General features: G+C 44.9%; 1 protein-coding gene across 2 annotated transcripts in view; it reads left to right on the forward strand.

Moving 5' to 3' along the window:
• POU6F2 (POU class 6 homeobox 2) overlaps positions 1–21065 on the forward strand; it is a 367227-nt gene extending 346162 nt beyond the window's left edge. The window contains exons 6-9 of one of the 2 annotated variants that reach the window (XM_007462843.1): positions 1174–1380; positions 7465–7633; positions 16870–17038; positions 20561–21065. In XM_007462843.1, the coding sequence (XP_007462905.1) occupies positions 1174–1380; positions 7465–7633; positions 16870–17038; positions 20561–21065 (1050 nt within the window). The remainder of the gene's footprint in view (positions 1–1173; positions 1381–7464; positions 7634–16869; positions 17039–20560) is intronic. The other variant, XM_007462844.1, reaches the window with a different exon arrangement.
• The last annotated feature ends 5585 nt before the right edge of the window (positions 21066–26650 follow it).

Consider the following 26650-nt stretch of genomic DNA (forward strand, 5'->3'; position numbering starts at 1 on the left):
GAGACCACGAGCCACAACTACTGAAGCCCGCACACCTAGAGCCCATGCTCCGCGACAAAAGAAACCACTGCAATGGGAAGCCCACACACCACAACGAAGAGTAGCCCCCGCTTGCCGCAACTAGAGAAAGCCTGCATGCGTCAATGAAGACCCAACACAGCCAAAAATAAATAAGTAGTTAATGTAATTAAATCTATTTAAAAAACTAAATAAAAAATAAAATGCACTTTAAAACAATTTCAGCCCTCGGTAGTCATTTCCCCTCTATTTTGAGTTTCAAATATTCGTTTATGACCCCAGTTCTCTCCAGCCTTCAGAAAGCTTAGGCTCCTTGACAGTGCTGGGAATGGACTCCTGTGTCCCTGACTCCAGGACCCAGGCTGTCAACCACTGTGAGCACCAGGGTGCCGCTGGGGCACCCTCGTGCCGCTGGGGTGTCAGGGAGCTGGCCCCCAACCTTGAGAGAGTTACAGGATGTCGGGGAAGGCAAGGAGGGATGGAAACAGCAGCGGAGACCCGAGCAAAGGAGAGGATGGAAGGGAGCACGCTGTGCGTGAGGGGCCCTGGGGGGAAGGGGTGCGGCTCCCCAGCCAGACGAGGGCCTTCAGTGTGTGAGGAGCCTATCCTCCATCTGCTTCTGAGACAGAGCAGGTATCTGTGCTACCCTGGCAGAGTTCACATGCTTCTGCCCTCACTGATGCTTGATTTTATTTATTTTTTATTTTTATTTTATATTGGAGTACAGTTGCTTTGCAGTGTTGTGCTAGATTCAAGTGTACAGCAAAGTGACTCATATACATATACACGTATCTGTTCTTCAGATTCTTCTCCCAGATAGGTTATTACACAGTGTTGAGTAGAGTTCCCTGTGGTGTACAGTAGGTCCTTGTCCATTATTTTATATGTAGTAGTGTGTATCTGTTCATCCGTGATTTCATTTTTATATAAGAGATTTTCCCCTTCCCTCCACGCACTCGATCCATGTGTGTTTCTCCTTCAGATGCTCGTATCCTCTGCCACTTTCTTCCACACCCGCATCTCCAGATCTGTTCAAGGATTATGAATCGGCTCTCGGGGAGCCTCTGATAGAGGCCAGGGCATGAGTGGTCTTCAGGTGCATGTGCAGACCCTGAACAGAGCCTGGAACCTGACCTGTGGGCCTGTCTCTTGCAGATTATTGGGACCATTCCTCTGATGCCGAACCCGGGGCCATCAAGCCAAGCAGCGAGCGGCGCTCAGGGCCTTCAGGTGCAGCCGATCACCCCTCAGCTCCTGACCAACGCCCAGGGCCAGATCATCGCCACGGTCATCGGGAACCAGATCTTGCCAGTGATCAACACCCAGGGCATCACGCTCTCCCCCATCAAGCCCGGTCAGCAGGTAAAGGCTCCATGTCCAGGCAGCCATGGCTACCTGGACACCTCTCCTGACCGCCCTTCTTCTGTTTCTTTTCAATGAAAAGTCATTTTTAAATTAGAAGATATTTAATCCCACTAATCCTAACATATCAATACTTACAAAAAAGCAGGTAGCTTTATTCTTCATTATTAGTGAATATGGGTGATAACTATTAAATAGCTGCTAATCTACAAATATGAATATACAAATACGAATATATTCAATTATAACAGAGACAATGGCCTAAAATTCAATAGATATGTGTTCTTATTTATCTCTGCTTAGCTGATACTTAACTTTCAACTTTAAACGTGGTCAAGAAGAAACCAAGACCACTTATGTCTTAACCTCTATGGTCTCCCCTTATCCGCCCCCCCCCCCCGCCGCCGCTCCACAGCACGCAGGATCCTCCCGGACCAGGGCACGAACCCGTGTCCCCTGCATCGGCAGGGGGGGGGGCGCCCCCCCCCCCCCCCCCGCCGGCCCCGCTGAGCTCAGCTGACAGGGGGCAGGCTCCCTGTACACCCTGTGCCCCTGGCCTGGAATGCCTCTCCCACCTCCTCTGTCTGGGAAGGTCCCGCCACTGTCCCTCTGCCCAGGATCCCTCCTTCGTGAAGCTTGCCTGTGTCATTCCCTCACCTCTGACTTCCCCTTGCTCCGTTCACTGTCATCAACCTGTACTGTCACTAGGAGTCTGTACCTGAAAGGAGGCTGAGACCAGACTGATTCAGCCTTGCTCAGGACCCCGCCCACGCTGGGTGCTCCATCCATCATGTTCAAATTGAATTGTTGCCAAACTATAGTGTTTCCTTGTCCGGGACGCCGGATCCCAGAGCCATGCTCCCAGGAGAGCCCAGCCCAGGCCCTTCTGTGGCTTTCCAATTCTGTGTCTTCTGCATTTTCCAGTATGTTCCAAATGCGCACCTGCCGGCAGCCTGGGGAGACCTTCCACACAGCACTGTCTTCTCTAGTTCTCTTTTCTCTCTGTCAGCCCCTTCCTCTGCACTAAGATCTGACTCCTGTCCCATCCCTGTCCCTGCTGAGCCCCGGTCGTGTGTCCCAAGCTTGCGTGATGACTGCCTCGGCCTTTGCTGCCTGTGTCTGGGCATCGGCCCCGAATGCTGCTCAGGTTCTGATTCTCCTCACTTCCTCTCGTCCTCATGGTGGCTGGAGGAGTGACACTGTTCTCAGTTCTCTTTCCTGAGACCATTAGAGCTTCTGCCATACCTACGCCCCTGCAGGCAGGAGGGGCCTGTGATGGAGCCTTACACCTGGGGCTCTGCTTCCTGCTTATAGCCTCAAGAGATGCTTCAGAGCCATGGAACTGAGCCAGATGAAACCCAGTAGGTCTCCTAAACTCTGCCAGAAGGATAACTCCCTCCATACTTTTCTAAACTTCCTGCAGAGATAACTAAAATCTCCCTTGGGTATCATGTCTAGAAAATTTTTGATAACTGAAATCTCTAGATTTAGATGTCTAGAACATGATACCCAAGGGAGATGGTAGTTATCAAAATCTTTCAAAATTTTAGTCCTCAAAATTTTTCAAGTTAGATTGTCCCGAGGTCAGCCCTGATTCTTTCAGCAAATGTAACACCTGTGCAAGTTGTCCTGTCCACGGTAGAATGAACTCCTCAATAGCACTCAGGTATTCTTTATGCCCTCCTAATTAGTAAAGGTTCTTATTAAACTCGGGCTCTGGCTTCTCTTGTCTAGACATAGTAAGTCCACTTTCTTTACCTTTTTTCTAGGAGAAGCTCCTTCCAAAACCTTGGGTGGTCCCTCAACCAGCAACATTATCTTCACCTGGGAACTTGTTAGAAATGCAAGTTCTTGAGGCCCACCCTGGACCTACTGCACCAGACACTGTGGGGATGGGGCCCAGGGCTCTGCATTTTAACAGCCCTCCAGGTGATTCTGAAAGCCCTGAATCTTGAGAGCCACTGATTTCATTTCTCTGCCAGCTATTATAAGGGACCCAGTACACAGAACAATGCCAGCCATTGCAGAGAAGGAGGGAGAATCATGAGGTCTTCCTGCACGCTCTGGCTTCTTCTGCTAGAGCCCTCGGGGTTATACTCATTTTCTCCATAGCACCACAGTGGGGCTTTAGCTGGGGGTTGGTTATGCATCGCTGAGATATTTATAACAGCCCAGGTCTCCTCCATTTTGCCTCTGCATGTTTGGATAGTTTCTTCTCCCTCCCCCGTCAAGTGAATTTCTCTATATTTAATCCCATTTGAATTTTACTGTTTATGTGGATTGACTTTTCCGTCTCCTCTATCACATTCTGGTTCTGCATTTTATCCCCTTTTCCACCCCCACTTGTTTTTATGTCAGTCGTGAATTTAATTAGAAGATGCTTTATTCCAGAAACTAAAATATTATTAAGGATATAGTGTGTTACACATAGAAGATGTATGAGGAGCAGTGGCACAGAGGATCAAGAAGGACTTCAAAGTGTGCCTGTACCTATTTTTGTTGAATATGCTAAACATCTCCAGCAGTGCCAACTAACACAAACAAACCATCGAAGGCAGCCTGTGAGAGGCAGCAGGAAGTACAAAGGTTTTCAGACTCAATCCTGTGCCTCCCTGTTTCTCATTCACTGTGTGGGATGGACATCGTCCTCTCCTTCCTTCTCTGGATAAAGCAAAGCCCCAGGCTAACATGAACTGCCCCTTCACTTTCCTCTTTTGTGGACTCTCTGTGCTCTCAGCCAGTATTAATCTGCTAGAAATGCCATAACCATAAAATCTTGATTTTTGACAACTAAGAACCTTTCAGAATTTTTATTGGTTGTTCTGAAGTGTCTGGTTGAACTCTGGAGGGTAAGCAGGACCCCAGTGTCCTAAAAAATGCTTATTTTCTTCGGAAGAAATACACCTTTCCTAGATTCTTAGATATCTTAGATTCATCTCTCTAACTATGTAGACATAGAACAAACTCCTAAAAGAACTATTTTACTTTCTTCTAGAATTCCTTCTCCTGCGTAGCTTAATGCATAAGCCATAGCTTGCTTTAGTGACTCCTAAATGAGATTGCAGCCTATTAATTTTTTCTTTACTGAGTTGTGTCTGAGGAAGAAAAATTTTAATTGATTATTGTCTTTTCCGGTTCCTTGATGGTACTTTGCCACACCCAGGGCCAGTTTTTATTGATGAAATGGTAAAACCGAAGACTGGCTCATGACTCAGTAACTCCAAACTGTACAAAGCTTTTGTCAAGTAACAATATTTAGAAGGACAACTCAGTAGGTTAGAGGGGGTAGACTGACATGCAAATATCCATCACAATTTATTAAGCAAATTTAAAATAGATTTAATCTTCAGTGTGTGTTCCTACAGAATAAAATTTACTGGATTCAATTGTTGATTATGTGCTCAGCAGACTGGCTAATTACTTTAGGCAGATGCTTGATGCATATTAATTTGGGTTCTGTGTCAATTACAACTGTCTTCAGTTCACAGTCTTTGCACAGTGGAGTAATAATAAGGCTGTTCACTTGAGATGTAACTGCAGACAACTCTGGAGCGGGACACCCTGGCATCCTGGAAAGAGCCCTGAACTGTGGGGCGGGAGCCTGGATCCTAATGTTCAGCAGACTCGTGGCCTAGGGACAACCATTTACTTCCCGTAATCACGACAAGTGTCTCTGCCACATAGAGATACCATGTGAATGGGAGAAGCAAAAGCATCACCACGGGGAACCAGAGGGGAAATAGCTCCTGAAGCACATTTCCAGAGTAGCACTTGACTAACAGTTGTTTGAAAGTAAGATGTTAATTGATGGTTAAAAACACTTCAGGGAATTAGAACGACTGACAATCCCAGGTGTTGGTGCCGATGTGGAGCAACTGGAATTCTCATACGTTGCTGGTGAGACTGTCAAAGGCTACCACCACTTTGGACATCAGCTTGGTAGTTTCTTTAAAAGGTAAATATGCATTTATGGTATGACCCGGTCATTTCCACAATTCCACTCCTAGGTATTTACATATAAGAAATGAAAACACAAGGTACACACAGAGACTTGTACATCGATGTTTATCACAGTTTCCTTCATAACAGCACCAAACTGGAAATAACCCAAATGTCCATCAACAGATGAATGGATAAACAATCTGTGGCATAGGTATAGATACAGGTATACACTATATATAGTATTCAGCAATAAAAAGGAAAGAGCTACTACTGATACATGCAACAAAACGGGCGAATCTCAAAAACGGTATCTGAGCAAAAGAAGCCAGATGCAGAAAGAGGACATGCCATACAATTCCATTTATAGAGCCATGCCAAATGGGTCCATTATGGCAGAAAGCCAGGAGGTGAGGGAAAATTGACCGCAAAGGGGCTTAGGGAATTTCATAGAATGATAGGATGGTTCTGTAACTTGATTATGTGGTGGTTTCACAGACGTATACATTCGACAAAACTCATCAAAATGTTGGCATTAAATGGGTGTATTGTATTATGTGTAAATTATATCTCGGTAAAGTTGAATGAGAAATTGAACACACACTGGGAAAGCAGGGACAAGTGTGAAGTTGAAACCTCCCGGGCTGACTCTTAAATCCCGAGGAGGTGGTAAAATATCAGCGCCTGATTTTGTGTCGTCGTGGCTCTTCCACCAAAGTTCAGGGCTTGGCCTGATTCTGCCCCCAGTCTGACTTTTTTTTATAAAAACCTTTTATAAAGACCTTCCTACACCTCTGGGAGTGTGATGATGGCTATGAAAGCACTTTGTAAAGTACTCTGTCTAACCAACAAAGGTGGCCACTGCTGAGGCTACCTGTGCACCTGTGCTGGGTCCTGGGCTGCCCTTTGTGTCAGCTTCCTAGAGAGTCAATACATGGGTGGAGACCCCTCCCGGGCATCTAAGCGGACCCGGCACCTGCAAGCGTTTCCCTTTTCTCTCTTCTTCCTCCCCTCAGCTGAGCTTCTCAGCTCTCAGAACAACAGCACTTTGATGACCTGTAAAGGAGTCATGAGCACATGGACATAAAGACCACCTTCCTTACGGCACACAGAATTTTTTTAAAAGCGAATTCTTTCTTGAGGCGCTATGACTAAGAGCTCAAGCCCTGGGGTCAGACTTCACGGGCCCAGAGAGCAGATCCTCCCCACCTGCCAAAGGAACTGACTGAATCCTTTAAACTCTCTGTGCCTCAGCTTCCTTGTTGGTAAAAAAAGGGGTCAAAATCATACCTACTTCTCAGGCTGACGTAGGAGTGAAATGAGAGGGCATAAAAGTCCCAAACAAAGTGCTGGCACAGAGTAAGACAGTGACAACAGAGAGCTACAAATATTAATCAGTACTTTTGTCCTGACTGCCCCAATTTCTTTCTTAATTTCCAAAGGATCTTAGAGAGCATTTTTTCCGACTCCACAGTAATACACCCAGACTCTTCGGTCTGGGAGCGCAGGAAGTTCCCATATACACTCAGCCTAAATTGGAACTTTCCTAGAAACACCAGTTACCTAAGACAAAATGGCTGGGCACAGCCTGCCTTTGATATTGCGGTTTGCATTCCGAGTTGATGGTAGGTGTTATATTTTATCTATACGTTCTTGAGAAGCCTGTCAAGTGCACTGCAATTGCATGAACAGGCAGAAAGAGTCCGATGGCACACCGCGGTCAGGAAATGTAGAAAATTGGGTGCTCCAGCAAGCTAAGTAAGAAATTAATAATATATTTAGAATTACTAATAAAATGCCTGTCAAGGCAGCAGCAACATATTATATACAAAAAAAAAAAAAAAAAAAAATTCCAATGCAGGGGGTGCAGGTTCAGTCCCTGGTTGGAGAGCTAAGATCCCACATGCCTCGCAGCCAAAAAGCCAAAACATAAAACAGAAGCAATATTGCAACAAATTAAATAAAGACTTTAAAAATGGTCCACATGAAAAAAAAAAAAAATCCTCCCTGTTGTGTAGGGTGTGCACTCTTCCAGAGTAGCGTATATTCTTGGAAATGATTCAACCCCAGATGACGCTTCTGTTCCCTGGCATTTCCCTTCTAATTTTTCATGCCTTTGTGTATTTTTTATATCCCCCATTGTAGCTCCACCAACCCTCCCAGACGTCGGTGGGTCAAGCAGCCTCCCAAAGCAGCCTTCTGCACCTGGCTCACAGCCAAGCAGCCATGTCTCAGAGCCCCGCCCGGCAGCCTTCCTCTGCTTCCTCCTCATCCTCCTCCTCTTCGGCTTTGAGCGTGGGCCAGTTGGTCAGCAGTAAGTATCCTTTCTGGCTCCGTTAAGCCATGGTGGCCTTCTCGTTGCCTAATTGCAATGTCTCTCTCTCTCTCTCCTCCCACCCCACCCCCGTGCATCCCTACATCCCTTCCTCCCTCCCTCTCTTTCTGCTTCTTCCAAGTTGAACAGGAATTTCCTGGCCCTGCCGGGCCAGTATGGGGATGAGGTCCGTGCCCAGGGCCAGACGGTTCCTTGGGGAAGCAGGCCCCCCGACCCCCCCAAATGTGTACGTGGAGGGGCCGTTTCCACCTCAGGCGCCTTCTGATGTGCTGAGTCAGTCCGGCCGCTTCAGAAGCGAGAAACTGACCAGCTTTCAGGGCACGAGCCACAGAGCTCAGAACTGAGATAGCCAGCAGCTGGCACTCGGCCGGCAGGTCAGGCTGCCTTTCCGTGTGTGTGAGGTCCCCTGCCATTCCATTTGCAGGTGTCAGAGGAAATAAGAGAGAGCACCTGTGGGCGGGGAGGGGGGATGTGCACCATGAGCCGCCTCCGGGGGTGCGAGGGGAAGCTGCATGGGCGGAATCCAGTGAGAAACCTCTGAACAACCGTTCACAAAAGAACCGAAGGCTGCAAGTCGGCTTCCCTGAGCGGGCGGCATATACACATTTTAGCAATGGTATTTGGCCCTAGGTGAAGACAGCATATGTATCACATGCAAGTAGAAACACATAGAGATGAACGTGACAGTGGTCTAATTTAATGTTGTTCACCTTTAGTGCAATTTTTACTTATATATAAAAATGACAGAATATGTGCATAGATTATAATTCTCCAGGCACCAGATATCCAACAGTTACGGGTTTAAAGGCTAAAGCACTGCAGAGGCATCTGTGCCATAAAACAAGGACACATGTAAGTATCTGTGTTTGGTCAAGTGTCATGAATGACCTGTTATAACAGGAACAGTAGGGACTCTCCATATCATAGGGCAAGTCTGGAAATGCAAGGCAAACTGGAGGGTCGCTGTGTCTTCCCCCGACAAGCAACCCCCCCGCCAAAAATATATATGTACATATATACATGTGCGTACATATATGTGTGCATATATACATCGATATTCAATTATATGGATAACTCAGGAAAGAAAGATGCTTGTGGAATGGAGAAGAAAATGAGAGATTATGGAAAGATATTAAAATGCCCAAGTACTTCAGTACACTAGCCTGGATGCTCTTGATTTTAAAAATGGGTCAATACCAAACAGAGTTTCAGGATTTGATGGAGTTTGCCATCAACCTGTTATTTTAAGTTGTTTAGATATATAACTCCTCTCATTTGGGCCAAAAAAGTCTAGTCTTACTCGAGTAAACTCGTAAAAAATTAATTTAATTATAACCAGATTTTTTTTTCCCCAACAAAGAAATTCCTCATAGGGTTGTTGTGAGAAGAGATTCAAACTTTGTTCCAGTTTGCTCTTCTGCAAAACCTTCTGTAAAACACTCTATTTCTAAATAGCAGCGAGGTCATAAATTTACAATAGACTGTTAAGCTTTGGTCCTGAAAGAAAAGGAACGGATATCAAACATCTTATAGAGAAGAAATAAATTAAATATGAAATGTTTAAATATGAAAAGTACAAAATACCCCACGAATACAGTATTTTATGCAAGGTAAACACTCAATACATTTTGGATGGACAGAGAGGTGAATGAACGGATAGATGGACAGACAGACGGATGGATGGCACTCAAGCTGGGCAGGAAAGGACTAGCCTTTTCCAGAGCTACTTAATGGGCCAAATGAGAGTTCAATTGCACAGTGGCCAATGGGATATCTAGGTTCTACGTGTAGAATGAGTGAACCTTGCACATTGCATATCCTTGATGAGAAATACACAGAACTGGGGAAAAGAGACTCCTTTACCACATGCACTTGAAGCAAGAAACTGCAAACTCATACGCAGAAGGTGAAAGAGGAGCCTTCTCTGGCAGATATGAGAGGGTCCAGGAGTACCACTACCGGGCGCCGCACTTTACACAAACCCATTGCTGGGCTTACAACTGCTACAGATTTTGAGCATGTTGTTTAGTTAATTCCCTTCTGTCTCAAGACCCTGCTAGAGAGCATTTTCTGATGCTGATTACCACGCCCTCAACAAACCTCTGTTTAAGCCTCCTTCTGCAAAGTAGGGTTTTCAAAGCACTTTCACTATTTTTCTGATTTGAATACTCACAACAAGGTAATATAAATTCTCATTTTCAGATATTGAAGCTGGCATCAAATAGATCCTGAAAAGTACAACCCATCTCGACCATCTTATGTCAGAGAGACCAGATTCAGTCTTAGTTGAGAGGCAGTGTGTGATCAGTCTCCTGGGTGACAAAGCCAGAAGGATAACCCAGACATCCGGACTCAATGGGTCATACACGTTCTACACAGCACCGCTGCCTTAAAAGACAGGATGCTTTCGCATAAATTTTATCCAGTGCGATTTGAACGATAAACTCTATCAAATCACCTAAATATTCTTCAAATAATTTTTAAATGCCTGAAGCCATGTCTTGCAATTAAAGCACAAGCTTTTTCTCTGAGCCAATATGAGAAAAACTAGACATCTTGCATATTTTGAAATTTATATTCAAGCATGAACTATGCATTTAAAATTACTTTTTTCTGAGATTAAACTTTACCAAATTTGCAAGTAAGCTAATGTAGGGAGACCCGACCCCATACTTCAGATGGAGTTGATACACGGATTAAATTACAGGAGGGAAAAGCGTGTTTTAGTCAGAGGATGTCAACTTAAAAATAAAAAATAAGCTTTTTGAGCACCATGTGTATGCAGGCACAGGGACAGATATTAAGAAAGCAGAAATAAGCTAGATGTGGTCCCCGCCTGGGCGGAGGTCATGAACTGATAACAAAGAAACACAGTTACACTAAAGGGAAACAAATGCTATGGTCAATGTACCAATAAAGACTATGGCAATACAGGAGAGAGTGAACTCAGTTTTGGAGACTGAGACAGAACAGAAGGACTGGCTGGAGTAAATAATCCTTGAATTAAGTGGGATGGTGAATGGGTCAGCAAACCCCTCCACTAGGCCAAGGCCATAGTTCAAAACAGGTCAAAATGGATTTGAACCTGCGGTCAAAACCTTGGTGAATGGACCCTCACAGGTCACGGGCACGGTTGCCCAGTGCTGGGCCATCTGCCATTGCTCCAGATCAACTGGAGTGGGTGGATCGTCCATAACCTGCCCTACTCCAGGCAAAAGAACACAGGGTTAACACCAAATAGGCTCACTCCTTAAGACGTCTGCACATCTGTTCACAGCACCTGCACAGCCTGCCCTGTGTCAAACCTTGCTTGGTCTCCTCAGTCACCAGGGCTAACTGTAGTCTCCATAGCAGGGCTTTTGGAAAGCCTAGAAGAGTCAAACAAAAAACAAAGTCCCAAATTGACTTAGGATTTACACAGTTACTGTTTAAAAACAGGTGGACGTGGGACTTCTTTATTCTTCGATGGATTTGGTTTGGTTTGGTTTTTCAGGACACTTTTTTTTTAAACCCCTGGCCTGTAAACTTAATTCTTAGACAGCAAAGGGACTGAGAGTTAATATCAGAAAAACCCAAACTATAAAGTGAACATAAAGATGCCTGGTGATAGCTTATGGCACAGTGGAACCCCTGATTCACTTGATCAGTTTCACACCATTTTCCACAACTCAATGAAGTCACCGTATTGCAAGCAAGCTGTTCTCCCAAATTGCATTGCACGTTCCCAAATGGTTTCTTATTTCTCAGAAATATTTGGTAAATATGCCCATTATTTGCTGTGAGAGGAGCACTGAAAAGCAGATGGATGTTCAGAAGGCAGTTAAGTCATACCTGGCACCTTCTTTATAGATGCATGTTTCTCCTGTAACAGTCCCACAAGCAGAGGGACTTTCCTTGTAACGATAGAAGGAAACGATAGAAGGAAGATGTGGATGGATGGCAACTGTTCGACCCATTTAGCAAAACCCCTTTTACACTGATGTCCAGGTGAGCAGTTGGAAGGAGCTAAATTTTAAAAATTAAACAAAACAAATATCTGTGCTGGTCCGTCCTGAGTGCTCAATTCAGTATGGGCCCAGTGACCATGCAACCAGATTCTACCGAACAGGTTTGTGTTCACCCAATTTGCATTTAGCTCCCAAAGAACTCTTTTATTTTTCAGCCCATGCATTCCGGATTTGATTTGGGAAAAACGTCATCATTATACTTATGAATCACTGCCAACATTCAATGCCAGTGTATTATAAATCTCCAGGCCAGTCAATCCCTATGTAGGCGGATCTTCTGGCTCCTTTAGCAAGGCTCAGATTCAGGGAGAACTGTGGAAGTCGTTGCTTCCCGGCTTTGTACTCAATATACTGGGCCGACTTAATCCGGAGCAAAAACTTCTGTAAGAGGTGCACTTCTTCCTCAGTGCAGAGAAGTCCCAGACTGGGTTTCCCTAGAGCTGGTTAAAGATGCTGGATCCACCCTGAGGGGGGGCCTGAGGGTTCCCTCTGAAGTCACCATCAGGGTGGCCTGACATTCATCCTTAAAATGAACCCAACCTCCCCAGAGCCAGAAGGAATGACATGATGGAAATAGAAAAAGCATATAACCCTTAATGAAGGGGAATGTCCAGCAGTGGGGAAGAAAACCTCAAGAGTTTAAGACAGAAACTTTGGCACCAAAAAAAAAAAAAAAAAAAAAAAAAAGGATTTGTTTTTTTTTTTTTCAAATTTAAGGAGATGTCCTATATTTTTATGTGCTAAACCTGGCAACTCTAAAATGAGTCCCCATGGTGAGGCCCCCCCATGGTGGGACCCCCAGTGGAATTCTCACCCCGCCAGGGGTGAGATACACCTCGGCTGAATTACACTGAATGTGCCCTTTCGAGAAGCAGGACTCTCTGGGAAAAAAAAAAAAAAAAAAAAAAAAGGCATTAGTTTTTTTGTTAATTCAAAACAACTTACAGACACCATCTAATGCGTTCTCCCTATGTGGGAAGACATGTCCCACATGTTGTAATCAGGGTAAGACTAATATTTGTCCATGGGTGGACCCCTTCTTTGGATGTGAAGACTTTTGTAGTCCTGGGATCCATGGAAGGAAACCATAATAATACAGGGTGCCGTCTGGTTCTTATGGATGAGAACAATAATATAAAGAAAGCCAAGCAGCTCGTCTCCAGCAATCAACAAATTGCACAGACAATGAGACACTGGTTTCCTCTCCCCAGACCTTTGTCCAATAGACTGTCACCCTGTTTAAATTTCACCAGAATTCCTAACTTATCAGCTCTAGAAGTAGAACCAGGAAGAAGACAAGAGTGGGAAATGTGCGAGAGGAGAAAGAAGGAATTCAGCTTCCTGGTGTGATGAGTGTTTGGGGCCTCACAGAAGTCCAAGGGCTCAGGGGGCAAGGCGCCCACCTCTCTGAGCTTCAGAGTAAAACTGTTGATGATCCGCACAGCTGCTCAGGGCAAGGGGATAAGAGACCATAGCTTTCTTTTTGACTCTGGTTATTATCAGCGATCTGGCCAAAAGCCACTTGCACAATCACACACAATGGATTTAGTCGCTGGTCTCAAGGAACTAGGAAGGAGATAAACAACAAAGGCAGCAGGAGAAGGCAAGGCATAAACTAGAATAGACTTACACAAAATTGTATCCCAGTCATAAACCCGCCTGGTGCTGCGCTGCCAACTCTGGTGGCAGCACAGACCCTGGGACTGGAGTAGACCTTGGAGAGCCTTCCAGATCAGCTGAATCCTTCAGTTGATTCCTGTTGATCTAGAGATGGGGCTAACGTAAGGCAACAGATTTACTTCCCACAGGAGCTACTTTGCTTTTCTCAGAGAAAACATCTCCCCCCCAACTCCAGACTCCCAACAACGGCCACCCCAGCCCACTGGTCCCAGTTGTTTGCCACTTGCCATAAACGGTGAGGCCAGGGGTGGAGGAAGGCAAGGACGGGGCACCTGCTCAGTAGTCTTTCTGGCCCATCATCTTACCCAAGGTGGTAGAGCAAGTTCTCTGTGTAGTGGAACCTGGTGAATAATGATGGTAAAGGGTCGAGTGCAGGTGAAGGGTCGACATGCAGAGGATGCCACACCCAGACTCAGTCAGGCCAGGGCCGCAGCGAAAGCCTCTGTCTGCGGGGTCAGTGGGTCCTCTGCATCAGAATCGCCTGGGTACTTGTTAAAAATGCACATCCAGGGTCCCATCAGGTGACTCCTAGACCTACCTAATTTTTAAAAAAACACTGTCCCAAAAGCCATATCGTTACAAGGAAAGTCTGCGGCTTCCATTTTTTTCACCCTCAGTTTTGAACCTCCGCTGCCCACATTTGCAAGGCCATGAGTTCCTCTTCCTTCTCTCTCGGAGAGAGGCCAGGCCCCACTCCCTGTGCTGTGCTATACCAAGTGTCCCTCTGTGTTCTGCACCGGACCTTCTCAGCTCTTAGTTTATTATTGTCTCCCAGCCCTACGAGGAGCCCATTTAGACTTTCCTATCCTCGCTGCCCCCCTTCGCCTATGAAATGTTAATATCACAGGGATACCGCACATCGGTTCTGTTTATGTACCTCGGTCCTGGGGGGACCACATCCAGAACCAACTTCTGCCCCCTCGGGAATGCGTGCTGTAAACGCAGGGTCACCACACAGGTTCAGCAAGGCCGCAGGTCTGGGGAGGGCTGGGGAGTAGGAACTGAAGGGGCGGCCTGGACCAGTGCCAGCTGACTGCTCCCAAGGGCAGATGCGGACCTGGTGCCACCAAACCTTCTAACGTTTCAGAAGAACATGACAAATCTAAAGTATTCTTTAGAAATCTCCCAGTGTTTACTGTTGGCCAGAAATTCCCCCAAATTGTACGCACTCGAAAAGCTGAGTTTTATTTGCAAGCTGCTCATTTGCAACTTCTGCTCTAGGAATTTTTTTTTTTTTTTTTTTTTTTTTTTGCGGTACGCGGGCCTCTCACTGTTGTGGCCTCTCCCGTCGCGGAGCACAGGCTCCGGACGTGCAGGCTCAGCGGCCATGGCTCACGGGCACAGCTGCTCCGCGGCATGTGGGATCCTCCCGGACCAGGGCACGAGCCCATGTCCCCTGCATCGGCAGGCGGACTCGCAACCACTGCGCCACCAGGGAAGCCCCTGCTCTAGGAATTTTTAAACTAAGAAACAGAGGAGGGGCTCAAAGCTGCTGTGTGCGTGGATGGGACCTCCCGGAATCCTTAGCAAACCCTCCAAGCTGCTCCACGCTGGCGGGAATTAAGATCCAGAGGGCAGCTCCCACCAGGCAGAACCCAAACAAGTCTCTGTTAATCAAATGATGCCGGCCTTCCGGGGTGAAGTTGGGGAGAAAAAGCAGGGTCTTAATTAATCTTAACAGCCAAATTAGTTTTATTGTCACCCTCTGCCCCCGTCCATGGACATAGATTCTCAATGTCCTAAACTGAAATATTCACCACTCCCAGCACAGGCTCCCCTTTGCCCCCTACCAAGCCCCCTGCCCAGGCCTCCACCGCGCTCTGCCCCTCCCCTGCATCTGTGCCCGTCTGCACCCTGCTCCCACTGACCAGAATATTCTCTGAAAGCTGCTCACTGGGTAAGACCCAGATGAATCCTCCCTCCTGACACCTCTCCCTTCTCTGTAAATTCCAGTGTGGGTGCAACACTACTACTCCTTGACTATACGCAACCTGGTATTTTTCTCTGTTTCTCATTCGTAATGTTGAGCCCCAAATCCCTGTAGACAGCAAACTCCACAGAGGCTGGAACTGCCCCTTCTCTTTCTCTTATTCCTTCTCTCCACTCATTAGGGCTCCTAGGAGTCACTTAAGAAATACTCAGAGACTAACTGCAGTTATTATTACCACTTTCCACCCATCTTTCCTCCATGAAATTATGCTTCATGATGTGTAAAAATTCTACAGGACTTTGTTTTTATTGAGAAGATACGGGTACAGCGTACGCCTCCGTGGCTGATTCTGTTGACAGAGTCCATTTCCCCTATAATGAGAGAATCTATACAGGAAGCTCCAAGGCCCCTCGCCACAGACATTAACATCTTTATTTAAAAGTCCTTGAAAAATTGGTCCTTGGGGTACCAATGTATTTCTTTTCATGATAAGAGGAGTTTCTATAGCCCGAAGCCCAGAAGACTAATATGGTCCACCCCAGTTCCTTACACAAGTCCTGTAATTGACTGAAATTGGTGGGCGATTCTGCAGAAAGAGGAAGAGAAAAACTTTTCACCTAAGTCCGGGGAATGAGGTGAAGAACAATAGAGTCAGCTTGCAGGGAGAATGGCTTCGCTCCAGGCAGGATGGAACAGCCCTTTGAAAATGTTTATAACCCACTGATAACTTCAGAAACTGTCACAAAGCATAGGAGTTTTGAAGTTTAGGAAGGGAAATCATGAGTATTCAGATTTTCACCACAGTACAGAAGGAAGAGGGAGGAAACAGGGAAGGGAGGAAGAACGACATTTCAAAAGCTTAAAATAAATCCTAGCATAATGCATCCTTAGCATAGGTTAGGCAGATGCGACCGAGTTATCTGGCACCAAAGGAGCCTTTCCTGCAGTAGGCATTTTTTATTCTGTGCCCTTTCAGGGGACAAAGGTGTCTGTGTCAGGAAATTGCTATGTGGGGTGGGGGGAGGCTATTAGTCTCACAGCTTCATAAGCATGCTCTTCTGAGGGGCTAATGTGAACATAATAAATTAGGCAACGTTACCATCTGTTAGCCTGGCTGCAGCGGTGATCAGGTACAGGAAAATACAAAATACTGGTTTTTTTCAAGGGCAATTCTTAGCACTAAAGCGTCCAGCTAAGACATTTCAAATGGAAAGCTTTCCATCTTTATATTTTTACATGATATCTGAACATATTTGTGGGCAAAATGGAGTCGCATCCCCCCATAGCTGGTGCCCCCCTGCCCTGGCTGCAGTCTGTTAAGCGGTAAGGAGCTCGCTCTTGCATTGTGGAAGTGGCAGGGTAGGCTTGCCGTGGTTTTATCTGGGACAGGACTACCTTGCAGGATGATTTGTGCAGGTGGAATGAGTTGAGGATGGGGGCTTGAGTGCCTCAGCTGGCAGACAAAGAACGTTCTGCGGTGTGGCTTCCCACTGCTCTGCTATTAGGAACCGAGCCACTTTCTCCTCAGCCGTCAAGAACGCATAGCACTGAGATGTGCGTTGACGCATTGATCCTATTTTTTGCAAACATCTCCACAGATCCTCAGACGGCAGCGGGTGAGGTGGATGGGGTTAATCTGGAGGAGATCCGAGAATTTGCCAAAGCTTTTAAAATCCGGCGCCTGTCCCTTGGCCTGACCCAGACTCAGGTGGGCCAGGCTCTCAGTGCCACAGAGGGTCCCGCGTACAGCCAGTCGGCCATCTGCAGGTAACCCGTGCCCACGCGCTGTCACCCCTCCTGGCTGGCCCGGGCCTCGTCTGTCCTCTCGGCTCAGCTTTTCTTCTTTGGGTGGGCCGAGCTGGAGGGGTGGAGTGTGGGAACGGAGTCTGGGGTAGCTGTGTGTTGGGATTGGTGATATTGACGGAAGTGGAGTTGCTAAAGCAGACTTGGGGGCCTGGCTTGATAACTCCTGTCAACTCACAAAGAACTTCCAAGGCGGTTTCATTGGAAATACACACCTTCCCCCCACTGTGGGGGGCCAGAAGCTTCTGAACCCACCGTCCTACGCAGCTGAGATCCACTGTCTCCTGTCTGTGGATTGATGTCGTGAAGCTGCCAGTCCCAGGTGGTGTTAATGCTCCCACCGTTTCTGCTCAGGGATGGCTATCCGGATTTCCCAAGAAAACACACCTTAAAAAAATATATATTAACCATCCTGTGACCACAAAGGAATTTTTAACCTTGCCTTGCCAGGCACAAGTCTAAAAGCACATTTTTAAAAAAAGAAGCAGCTGCTTTCCATAGCTCAGAAAAGGGTAGTGAGGGTTTGGCCTAACCTCACCCTATCCTTCCCAAAATTAAACACATAAATGACAGAAGCCAGCCTTGGCTGTGTTTGAGTTGATCTGGGTCAAGCCGCCAGAAGCAGACCCTGCCTGCGCATGCATGTGTGTGTTGCACTAATCCCATGTTTATGCATGAGGTAACAAAGGCACTTCGGTAAGAGCTTTTTCCTCTTGGGCAATGTCTTATGAGTCCTCCTACATCAGGAAAAGCCAAGAAACCAACTCTAAACTCATTTAAGTGGATTTTGTTCTTGGTGATCCATGAAATGCTGTCTTTTTATCTGCTCTTTATACTTTTAATGTATTCCCCAAAGGACAGAAGTGTACTTTTCCTGCAGTTTAAGACTAAGGTTATAAATAACATCAGTATGGGGTAGGAGCTTGCAGCTCACATTTTGCTCAATGATTTTCCATAAAACCCATTGATTGTTGTTAAATACAAAAAGCGCCATAGGATCCTCTCACTTCTCTGGCCTCCCCTACTGTTTTTTCTTATAAGATACCCCCCTGTAGAAAATAACCTTTATTCAGTCTATACAAGGATACTACTGCTGGGAAATTTGTTTCAAGGCTTGTATATGTTATTCCAGACAACATGTACCGAAGCATCAACACTAACAAGCAGCATCAAATGATATGAATACTCTTGCTCCCTGTTGGGAAGCATTAACTTTGTTTCATCTCAACAGCCTTGTGATAAAGGCACGCCACAGGTTTTGAGGTTGTTGCCCATGTGCTATCGTTGCTGAAGTCCTCTTTGGCTTATTTCTTAGTCCTAAAGTGTGATTTCCTTTTCGTGGCTTAAGTGCTATCCAAGGTTTTCAATAACACACATAATGTTTCTTGGGCACTCCCAATCAAATATGTTGATTTCTAAAATCTTCCCCTGCGGAAGCCAAAAAAGCTATGGCCGAAATGAAAAGCAACTTTGGGAATTCACTGTCTAATAGAAGATGGCAGATGCCTTGACTTTTCGGCCTTTCTCTAGCTTCTAGTGTTTCAGCGGGGTGGTTTTCGGAGCTAACTACCAACAAAACAAAAATGGAAGTCTTGAAAGAGACCAAGATCTAACAGTGGAACCACTCCAGTTAATTTACATGGTGGTGAAGAATCTGCATTTGCACACACTCTGGTGTCCCTCCTCCCTTATGAGCTGCAGTGACTCGAGATGCTTTAACAAGTGCGTCTGCATCAGAGACACAGAGGAAAACACACCAGCAATACACTGGACATCCCTATCACAAGCTCTGTGCCCCATGCCGTGGCGCTGTAAAGCCTGTTGTCATGCTACCAAGACTTCAGGTTTGGGGCTTTTATAGTGAATGATGGTAAGTGAACACAGCAATGAAGGCTTTAGGGGAGCCTGCCATAAGTGAAGCAGCTCATTAAATGGCATTAAATAATTCATTCATTTTATATTGAAAGCAAAATGTACTTCTTTCCTCTTTGACCAGCTGAAAGTTGGGATTTTTAAAAATAAATAAATAAATAACTCCTTGAGCTATACCTGGAAGGGAATGCTATCGGAATCACATTAAAATTTGATACTATTGGTGCTGCTTATCACAACATAAGATATCTAAAATGCAGTGCCAAAAATAAGATTAAGGCACATAAAGGAAGCCTATCCTTTTGTGTCCTTTTGCAAGCATCCTTATAAAACATACTGCGGCTAAAGCGGGTTCATTTTCGCTCCATGAAAACAGTCTATTGTAATAAGATGCACTCTGCAGTCAGAGGGTTGTTTTTTGACAGCACTGAACTTGAAACGATAGAGGAGAATGCCATGGATCCAAAGCTGTCATCCTGGAGAGCTGTGAATTTGGATTTAGAACAAACAAACAAACAAATAAAAGGAATTGGTACTATTTTGTATTTCGTTGAGAGTGCATATGAATTTGATACCAGGATGACCTCTTAAAACACTCTAGATAGTTTTGTCCAAGATGCTTCATAGTTTTTTTTAAGTCAGTGTAGCAAAGAATTGCAGATGGCAATTGATATATAGAAGACCTCATTTACAGAAAATGATATCATTCAAGTACAGTTTGCAGATATAGCACGTTAAACACAGCTTGATACTCTGATGCAAAAGTACACCATTACATTGGACGGTGTTGGAAGGCATGAGGTGGCCCTAGCACATCCAGGGGAGGGGGGGCGGTGTTCATAGCAATTACAGTGTGTCCAGCTCTTTGAGTCCAGCAGTAAAGTAGCAAGGGGCTATGTTTTACCAGAAAAGGGAGCATGTTGTTAACTTACATATGGTGAAAAGTGTTGTTAACTTACATATGGTGAAAAGTGTTTGTTACCAGAGACAGAGACGGGAGAGGGCTGGGGGCCGGGGGAGAGAAAGAGATTAAAATGAGACACAAAACAGAGATGAAAAGAGAACCATAAAAGAAACTTGTCCCGGCTGCCATCACTGACGATTAGCATAGATAGAACATTTTTATCACCAAGTCAGTGGGGGGAATTTAAGGAAACCAAAAGGAAAACATAAAAAGAATCATTTTAAACGAAAGAACATGACAGCTGTTGTCTTTGATGTCACTTCCTGGTGTTAATTTTTGCCTTAAGGATTCTGAAGTTCAGGGGAAATGGTGCTGGGTGGATTCAAATCAAAGCTCAGATCTCAAGCATTTCCAGGAAAAAGATCTGCGAGTGGTTTTTGTTTCCATCGTGATGGCTGCTGTGTTGTGCTGTCTCCACCCGTGCTCACCTGGCCCGCTTGTGGGTGTCCAGGCTGCATGCAGGGGCATGAAGCATGCGGGAGGGCGGGTGCTGGCTTGAGCGGGGAGGGCTACCTTGCAGCTGGCTGCTTCTCTGGAGTGAATTTGCTCTGCCAGTCAGTCAGGCAGGCAGGCAGGCAGGCAGGCAGGCAGGAGGCCCACCCTGGCAGAGGACTCAGTGTAAGACTGTTCTTTTTCAATTTTCCCCCCAGACACACCATCCTGAGAAGCCACTTTTTCCTACCACAGGAAGCCCAAGAGAACACTATAGCTAGCAGTCTGACAGCCAAACTGAACCCTGGCCTTTTGTATCCTGCCAGGTTTGAAAAGCTGGACATCACCCCTAAAAGTGCCCAGAAGATCAAGCCGGTGCTTGAGCGGTGGATGGCTGAGGCTGAGGCCCGCCATCGGGCAGGTATGCAGAACCTGACCGAGTTTATCGGGAGTGAACCGTCCAAAAAGCGCAAGAGGCGCACCTCCTTCACGCCCCAGGCCCTTGAGATCCTCAATGCCCACTTTGAGAAGAACACGCACCCCTCTGGGCAGGAAATGACCGAAATTGCCGAGAAGCTGAACTATGACCGGGAAGTAGTTAGAGTTTGGTTCTGCAATAAGAGGCAAGCCCTGAAGAACACAATTAAACGCTTAAAACAGCACGAGCCGGCCACGGCAGTCCCTCTGGAACCCTTAACAGACTCACTGGAAGAAAATTCCTAAAGAGACGCCCACCCGGAATCAGAAAAAAAAATTCCACAGAAACTAAACTCCACCCTTGGGGCTTCATCCCCTAAACCCCCAAAAAAGAAAAAAAGAAAAACAAATTTTAAGGTAGCCCCAGTCATCACCCTTGTAAGTAAAAGACTAAGAAAGCCACCAAGTGGACAGGATGGTTTATACGTGTCCATGGGATTTTCCAAAAAAGAAAAAAAAAGGCTTTTTGAAAATTTTTAAACAAGGACTACACCACAGTGCAGGTGTATGCAGGAAGGCTCGTTCCCTCCCCGACCTGTCTCCCCAAAGCCAGTTTTATAATGGACTTAAAGCAAACCAAATAACCACTTACTTTTTTCTGTGTATTATGAAAATGTGAACACATTTTAAGAAAAATGACTAAACCAAAAAAAACCCACAAAAAACAAAATACCAACAACACACAAAGGAAACTTTTCTCTGTTCAAAGCGAATACAAGCCTACCACCTGGAGGAGGGGCTGCGGACGGCATCCTTCAGGTTCTAAGTGCTGATTCACTATGAACCTATTAACCAAAGTCAGAAACACGACATTGCCAACGCGACCATTAGTCTGCTCCCCTCCGCGTGTGAAGCTGTGTTCCGAGTTTTTACATTTGTACTTTGCGGAGAAATAGCAAGCCTGACTTCTCTCATCTTTCCCATCTACTGTCACCCCCTGTGTGGGGGGGGTGCCATTGCTGAAGCCATTTTGTGAGGCTCACTATTGGTTTTTATTTGGGGGGAGGGGGTTCCTTTTTTTTCTCTCTTTGTTTTGAGTGGGGGGCATCCTGGATCGTGTGCCAAAGCATCCGTTGCTTTCTTCTCACCATGACCTGTGGGTTTGAGAAAAGAAAATGGAGCTCGCATTTCTCATTTTCATCCATCTGTCCATCCCCCCCGCGTGTGGCTCCCAGTGTCTGCTGGAAGGCCACAGAGTGGGCATGGTGTCTTTTCCACTCAGACCCCAGTGAAACGCAGGAGAGACTCCAAAATAACTAGGGCTTTGCTCGATGAACTGTCAACACTGGCATAAGCTGTAATTGTGCCCACTATCCACACCAGGGCTTGGGATTTTTCTCAGTCTGTTGGCCACGTACATGGAGAGCTGACCAAAACTAATTTTGTAATATAAACATAAGCTGCACATTTGGTTCAATACTTACATCTGTGTTATGCTTCTGTGCAAAGCAATTTCTCTCAGAAGTCTGATAGCCAAAGAAATGTCTCGAGATTTCAGTCAGAATACACACATAGCATGCACACACCCACATACACACAGGCCAAAAAGAGAGAGAGAGAGAGAAAGAGAGTGAGTGACTGGATTGTTAAAGGCCATCATGCATCCTGTAAATTCCATCTTTTCTGCTACCACTTTCATTCAAATAGTGATGGCAGACTTTTTTCGGGGCGGGGGGGAGGGCGATTCTTTTGGGGATATATAAACGGAGGAGAAAGTTGGCAGATGAATTAAACAATGGGAATTGCAGCTGGACTCTTGAGGGGAAAGGAAGTGTTAACAAGGAAGTGCCTCCACTAAAAGGAAAAATACAGAAGTGGCTTATCGAGCACATCAGAATAGCCTTCACTCTTAGAACTAAGGGATTATTTCACTTTTCAAAAAAACTTACTCCAAAGATCTGTGGGCCAAAATAACCTAATAAGCCAGAGGGAAAAAGTAAGATGTGAGGATTTCTGTGCAGGTAAACACTTGGGACCTGTGGTTGATGTTTTCCGCAGGGAGAGGCAAAAAGTGTTCCATTATAGGGTCGGGCAAAAGAGAGTGTCAGTTTCCTTGCTGTCGAGATGGAAATATTCCCGAATAATTAGTTAATAATTAATGCTATCTAGAAGTAAATTGTGGGAGAGAAAAAAACTCAAGTTGCCCAACTGATTGGAAATGCCATCTTCTTCCCCTAACACACACCCTCCCCCGTACGGGTTTGGGTTTCTTCTTTTGGCCCCGCTGCCGGTGGTATCAGTGCAGTGGTACAACTGTCCGCACCCTACGCCCCCTTCCCAGATGATGCATGCAGGAACCAGGGGACCAGCAGCAAGGAAACGCTACATGAAATCCTGGAGGTGGAACCAGTTGCTTGTACAGGTGTTCCCTTCTCCAGTCTGATGCTAATTGCACCACAGCTAACTTCATCTTCAGTGCCAACGATATCATGGTACCCATTTGGCCACCTCAAAAACTGCACAGATACCAACGACCCAGAAATCCAAAAACGTATCAATTAAACAGATTTTGTATTCTCCTAGGACCCGCTCCAAGTTCCATCAAGAAAATCTCCCCAAGAAGAGAAGTTAACAAGATAACATATGATGGATGCTAAATGTTGAAACGTATGCCAGCAGCACTTACATAGGGCCTGCTCAGTTCAGAAATCTATAATTGGGAGGGTATAACTAGGACAGTGAAAATATAAAATAAAAGTAATCTTCCAGAGTGGAATAAAAAAGAAATATATTCATCCCACAGTCGTATACCCATTCATGTGCAGTGATTTTTTTTATAGTTTTATAATTTTGTATTGTTTTATAAATTATTTATAAGGTGTTGTAATGCTTCTTATATTAATTTTTTACAGATAAATTTTTTGCTACAAGGCATAAAAAGGTGCCTGAACAGATTCTTAGGAATATAAATTATACTGTGTAACTTGTAAGTCTTGGGGACCACACTTACTGCTTAATTTTCTTACGACATTTCTTATTTCCACTTGTAAACAACTTCACATTGCCAGTGGCATTTAAGTGTCTTTTAGGTTTCCATGAACTGAAGGTTAAGGTTGCCACTAACAAAAAATAAAAGCCGCTTCAGGCACATGTGATTGTATTTCAAGCTTCAGTATTTTTCTTACATATTTTTGAATTACTGTTGTCTTCATTTTCTTCATCATTTAATGAAAAAGAAAAAAAACGACTGATGTTATACTTGACGCTTGTTTGTGGGGCTATTTTTTCTTTTTCAGTCAAAAAAACATTGTGAACAGTTGAGAGTTTTAATTGCATTGCAAGGTTTTTGGTTTCTTTTTGTTGTAATCACACAACACACACACACATACACACACACACACACGCGCACACACACACTCCACAAAAGAGAGAACAAAAAAGCAAAAGGAGCTAGGAAAAAAAACAAAAAACAAGTAGAGGCGTATCAAAGAACTCAAGCTATAACCAAAAAGAAATTGTAGAATGCCTTTGCTCGTCCTCTCTACGCTGGACCAAAGCTCAATATTTGTAGGTATATGCACATTGTATAGATATGGCTAAATGTTGCTGACAATCTTGCAATACTAAACTGTTCCTATTTTAAGAAAAAAAAAAAAGAAATACAAACTGTTCATCAATGTTTTACCTCAGCACTCTACTTGTACCCAGTTAGTGACCAAGCTTAAAAAACAAAAAATGGAGAAAAAGGAAATTGATTTTCATTTCAATGTTTGACTGCAAAATCTGTTTGAATAACATTTTGTAATGAGCTTTTTGTCACGTGATTTGCTTGTCTTCAACTTGAAATTCTGTGAGGCACATTTGTCTATTTGTTGTTAAGGCAGTGATTTTTTTTGTCCTACGTGCTGTGATCCAGACTGGTTACCAGAGTCACTGATGAGACGTGGCAAAGAGAGCTGCTGCTCCGCGCCTGGAGCGGGCAGCAGGAAAACAGACTGGGTTGTTTTGAAAAAAGCATCATGACAAGATGTTGACATGATGGACTTGTGACCAAGAAGCCAAACTGGATATTTAAAAGCTCCTTACTTGCTCTGACACTGAAACCAAAGCTGATTTATCTGCACAGGTTGCTTAATGTTTAAAAAAAAAAAAAAACTGACAAAACTGTACTTAATCTAGAGCAATATCTGTATGGTCAGTAAAGCTGCACTTTGTGTATTTCTTAACAGCTTCAGATCTGTCACTTTTAATTTGTACCATAAAAAATAAAGAATGGTTTGACATGAGCTTCTAGGCGAAACGTGTCTTGAACTTAGATAGGTCATTGAAATTGTAAGCATGGAAATAAGCCTATGTTACAACCCCAAATGTTACAAAAAGGAGGGGTTTCATGACAGACTAGTTAATATCATGATGATTTTAACTGTTCAAATGAAATACTATATGAATCAGGATTCCTTTGATTGCAAATTACAGAAATCCAACTCAAACTTATTTAAACAAAGTCTGGGAAGTCTGGTTGGGGACCTCAAGCACGGCTGGATACAGTGGTTCCAAGGATGTCATCAGCCTGTCCTCTTAGACTTCCTTCTCAGGTGGAGCGCCCAGATGTTGAGTCACATGCCAGTCTCTAAACTAGGCACTGTGCTGGGGATGATGTACTTGAATCGGCCACACAGAGTCTCAGACCCACCCCTGTCTGTGGTACTGGGGATGGGGCCTCATGAAAACAACACCGGAGGACCACAGGGATGAAGGAGGAGGTCTTCATGAGAATCAGAAGACAGAAGATGAGAAACCATAACAGGCAGACAAAACCCAGAGACATCAGAATCTATTACTGACAGCCAGCTGTGTGCCAGGTGTTGTAGTGAATTCTACTGGGAAGGAGTTTTTGCTGCTCTTAAGCAATGACTGTAATTGCGTGTTCTGGAAAATTTAGGCATTGAGAATATGCTCCCGCTCGAAGTTTATGTGGGTAGGAGGGATGAGTTAATGTTGCTGTATAATTTACTAATTCAAAGGGAAAATGGAAAATCTTGCTAAAAATACCAGTAAAATTGTTTTAATTAGAATCACTATCTCCATACTTTTCGTAACCCTTAGCAAACATTTCTTATGTTACATAGAGATCCATACATCAATTTTATGTTATGACTGACAAGAAGTGCCTTGGAGAAAGCAACAGAACCAAAAATCCAAGTGCCCATACACTATGAATGGACGTTCCTAGAAAGCGCCAGGAAAGTCCAAGACTGACTTTAGGAGGAGCAAAAAAATGCTGATTCTTCTGCCCTCATGGTGGGGAAAGACAAAATAGTCATTTTCAAGCTTTGTTTCCATCTAAAATACGCTAAAAGTATTCTAGGCTGAGGTCCTACCTATTGATTATACCTATTATTATGAAATATGTTTGACTTAAGAAATTCTCTTTATTTTTTATAGATTGATTGATTGATTGATTGATTGATTGGTTTTTGGCCGTGTTGGGTCTTTGTTGCTGCGCGTGGGCTTTCTCTAGTTGGGGCGAGTGGAAGCTACTCTTTTTTGCCGTGCGCGGGCTTCTCATTGTTGTGGCTTCTGTTGTTGCGGAGCACGGGCTCTAGGTGCGCAGGCTTCAGTAGTTGTGGCACGTCGGCTCAGTAGTTGTGGCACGTGGGCTCAGTCGTTGTGGTTCGCGGGCTCTAGAGCTCAGGCTCAGTAGTTGTGGCGCAAGGGCTTAGTTGCCCCGCGGCATGTGGGATCTTCCCGGGCCAGGGCTCGAACCCGTGTCCTTTGCATTGGCAGGCAGATTCTTAACCACTGCGCCACCAGGGAAGCCCGACTTAGGAAATTCTTAAATGTCTTCTTTAAAAAGATAACCATCATTTAAATTCAATTATTACATATTC

This window comes from Lipotes vexillifer, unplaced genomic scaffold, assembly GCF_000442215.2.
Source record: "Lipotes vexillifer unplaced genomic scaffold, Lipotes_vexillifer_v1.1 scaffold548, whole genome shotgun sequence".
Taxonomy (NCBI): Eukaryota; Metazoa; Chordata; class Mammalia; order Artiodactyla; family Lipotidae; genus Lipotes; species Lipotes vexillifer.